At 44.5% G+C, this 3,519-nt stretch overlaps 1 protein-coding gene across 1 annotated transcript in view; it reads left to right on the top strand.

Moving 5' to 3' along the window:
• Positions 1-3,519, top strand: part of STK39 (serine/threonine kinase 39) — a 207,842-nt gene that overhangs the window by 49,633 nt on the left and 154,690 nt on the right. Inside the window, exons 8-9 of the mRNA XM_006766522.2 lie at positions 829-877; positions 979-1,044. Of these exons, the coding sequence (XP_006766585.1) occupies positions 829-877; positions 979-1,044 (115 nt within the window). The remainder of the gene's footprint in view (positions 1-828; positions 878-978; positions 1,045-3,519) is intronic.

Here is a 3,519-nt window from a genome sequence, read left to right as displayed (position 1 = left end):
CAGACCTGAGAAACAAGTTTAATGACTCGATGAGGAAACAACGACACCAATCCAGTAATCCTTTTCAATGAACTTACATTTTATTAATCACCATCATATTTACCTTGTCCTGAAAACTGGTGGTCTGTGTACACCTGAAACAGGGGTGATTGGGGGTGTGCAGACCTGGCACACCTCCGCCCTGCCAAATGCTTGATTCAACCTAGTCAAGCCTTCAGACCTGAGAAACAAGTTTAATGACTCGATGAGGAAACAACCAGACCAATCCAGTAATCCTTTTCAATGAACTTACATTTTATTAATCACCATCATATTTACCTTGTCCTGAAAACTGGTGGTCTGTGTACACCTGAAACAGGGGTGATTGGGGGTGTGCAGACAGCTGGCACACCTGGTGTGTGGACCCCTTGCCTTTCCTGACTCTCAGAGAATCTTAGAGCGCTGTGCACCGTAGTTTCTTGAGGGTCCCATTGCACCTTGTACAGCTTCTCAGTAAATATAGGAATTTATCTCACAGAGGTGTCAGTCTGACACCTTTTAGAAACACTGCATTCACTTAGTGAAGTGTAAGGGTGAAGGACGGAAGATTGATCGTGCCCCATATAGTTAACTCGGAGGAGTTTGTGTGTTTTGCAGACAAAGAGCTTGGAAAGAACTGGAAAACTGGCACTATTTTATTTGGTGCCAGCTTGTGATTAACTTAGTGTCTGGTTTTGCTATTCCTAAAACTGGTCTTCCAGGAAGACACTAGGATTAAGTTGTTTCATCAAGGCAGTGTATTTATCGAGTGGTCATTGTTTCAACTCTAATTTATTATTGATCTTTCAGGCCCACAGCAGCAGAACTTTTAAAATGCAAATTCTTCCAGAAAGCCAAGGTAACATGCTTAAAACCCCAAGTAAATCTGCTATTTTGAAACACTGTGAATTTCTACGTTTCGTATCTGATGTTAAAGTGTTGGGAATATCTGTTTTGCAGAACAGAGAGTACCTGATTGAGAAGCTGCTTACGAGAACACCAGACATAGCCCAAAGAGCAAAGAAGGTAAGCGCCATTTTGTGACGTTTCCTGATTCTTTTCTATGCCTGGATGGGGTTGGAATGAGGAAGGGAAGAGACGGAGAGACTCACTGGAGGTCACGGGAGTGGTTTCGGGCAGAGGCGATGAGGGGTTCAACCAAAACGGGGGCCTTGAGTTCCTTAACCATCTTGATTTTCCTAGGTTTCTTTTCACTTTAAAAAATTCGACTTAAGTTTTTTGTATGTCTCCTAGGTGTTTGAAGTTTTGTTTTGTGTTGCGAGGTGCTAGGTATAATATGCCTAGCATCTAGCATCATGTCTGATGAATAGTAGATGCTCAATAAATATGTATTTCCTGAGAGAGTGAAAGGATGAATTTGCAGTAGCTGGAGGCAAAAAACGTTGCCGACGATCAGTGAGAGTATACGTTAAAATAACAACCAAAGTCCACTCATGTAAAAGAGTCGTCTCCTTTTTAGTTCTAGTTTAACAAGGTGCACATTCATGAACTCGGATGAGCTTACCGAGGGATGTGGTGCACAAAATGTAAACCGTGGCCACCTGTTGATTAGACCTTCATTTACTCGGAGCAGCGAGCACTTAGAGGCTGGTTATGGCAGTGGCTGTGGCCATTCTGGGCTCTGTCAGGTACCTGTAGGCAGTGTTCCACTTGAAACCGAGGGAGAGAGCAGGAACAAGTTAAATTTCTGTTTCTTTGCACAGAAGTACATTGTGGGGCCCTGGTAGACTCCGGCAGTTTATGCATCGTTGCACTTGGCCACGTTTCCTGATTCTTTTATATGCTTGGGTTTGGCCCCTGGGAACATGTTAATGGAACTTCCTGGTTCCAAAGAAGGGGTTTCTAACCTCTTCAAATATGAGAATCCTTTTAAACTTGCACGCCCCCCCCCCAACCCCCCTGCCCAACATGGTACTATTTGTACCTTTGCAAATCATTGCCTGAGAGAGAATACCTAATGATACTCAATAATAGTTCTCTCCCTCCTCCCAGTTTTAAAACTATGAACAATTTAAAACATACAGAAAAGGTGAAAAAGCTTTTACAGTGTTTACTTCTACACCACAACCTAGATTCAACAATTATTACCATTTTTCTATTTATCTACATTTTATTTGCCGAATGAACAGTTTGAAAATCAGTAAAAGACTTGATGCTTCAGCTTGCATTCCATACAAATTGAGAAATGTTCAGAATAACTACAGTACTTTTCCATGTCTAAGAAAATGAGCAGTAATTTCCTAAAATTGTCTGTTACCTAGCATATTCACTTATCCTATATAATAGCAGCCTAAGATGCAAATCAACCAAACGATGGAATGACCAGTTGGTGGGGGGCAGGGTCAGTGAGCGGGCAGTCCCAAGCCAGCCAAGGCAGGTGCCAGGGGGCAGAGGGAGGGGACAGTGATCAGGGACAGTGGTGGCCGGCGGCGGCGGAGTGATCAGGGGCGGGGCTGGCCACTTGCCAGCTGGCATGGTCCTCTGATTGCTCCGCCTATTGCCTCCTGCAGAGGGAGGCCACTGGTGGCAGCGGTGGGGCAATGGCGGTGTGGGGCTGGCCGCTTGCCAGCTGTCGCCATCCCCCAGTTGGCCCACTGGTCTCCTCCTGCAGAGGGAAGCCGTTGGGAAGCGGGCCTAAGCCATCAATTGAACATCCCTCCAGGGCTCCTGGACTGTGAGAAGGTGCAGGCTGGGCTGAGGGACCCCCCTGAGTCCATGAATTTTTGGGCACCGGGCTTTTAGTCTGTATATATAAAAGCCTAAGTGACAGAACGACTAGAACTACCAGAATGACTGGTTGCTATGATGTCTTACTCCCACAGCTGACCTCCTGTGGCCGGCCAACCTCCCATGGTCCCTCCCCCCAGCCAGCGGGCTCTGGGGACCCCACCCATGCATGAATTTGTGCACTGTGCCTCTAGTCTTTAATGATTTCCAAAGGTCTTTTGTAGTTTCTCCTCCTTCCTTTCAAATGCAGGATTCAGACCAGGGGCATGTATTGCATTTGGATTTATATTTCTTTAGTCTTTTAAAATCTGGAACCGTACCCTCACATCTCCTTTTTTCCTCTTTGACACTGACTTTTGGAAGAGATCAGTTCATTTGTCTTGCTGACTGACTGTCCTATAGTATAGATTTATGTGACTTTCTTTTTCTGCATTGCTGTTTGTTTTAGAGAGAGCTGTTGATGAAGTAAGCTGTTCTTTATGGACTCATGCCAGCTCATAGACAACAGAAGTAGATAATCTGTACTCTGCCACCTCCTATGAAATACTTATTTAAGGCACAGATGCTAAAATCATCAGGTAAAAAGTTATGGGGGATAGGATATTCATAAAAAGTAATGCCAAAGTATTACACAAAAAAAACACTTTACCATTGCAGTGGGTAAAACATACTTTTACAATTGAGAGAACTCAGGCCTGGGGACCAAGTAGTTACACTTAGTATCACTCCCAGTGGAGTTACCTAACATGATGT

This window comes from Myotis davidii, unplaced genomic scaffold (assembly GCF_000327345.1).
Source record: "Myotis davidii unplaced genomic scaffold, ASM32734v1 scaffold59, whole genome shotgun sequence".
In the NCBI taxonomy this organism is placed as follows: Eukaryota; Metazoa; Chordata; class Mammalia; order Chiroptera; family Vespertilionidae; genus Myotis; species Myotis davidii.
The sequence above is the reverse complement of the archived record's forward strand: the minus strand, read 5'-3'. Positions and strand labels throughout refer to the sequence as shown.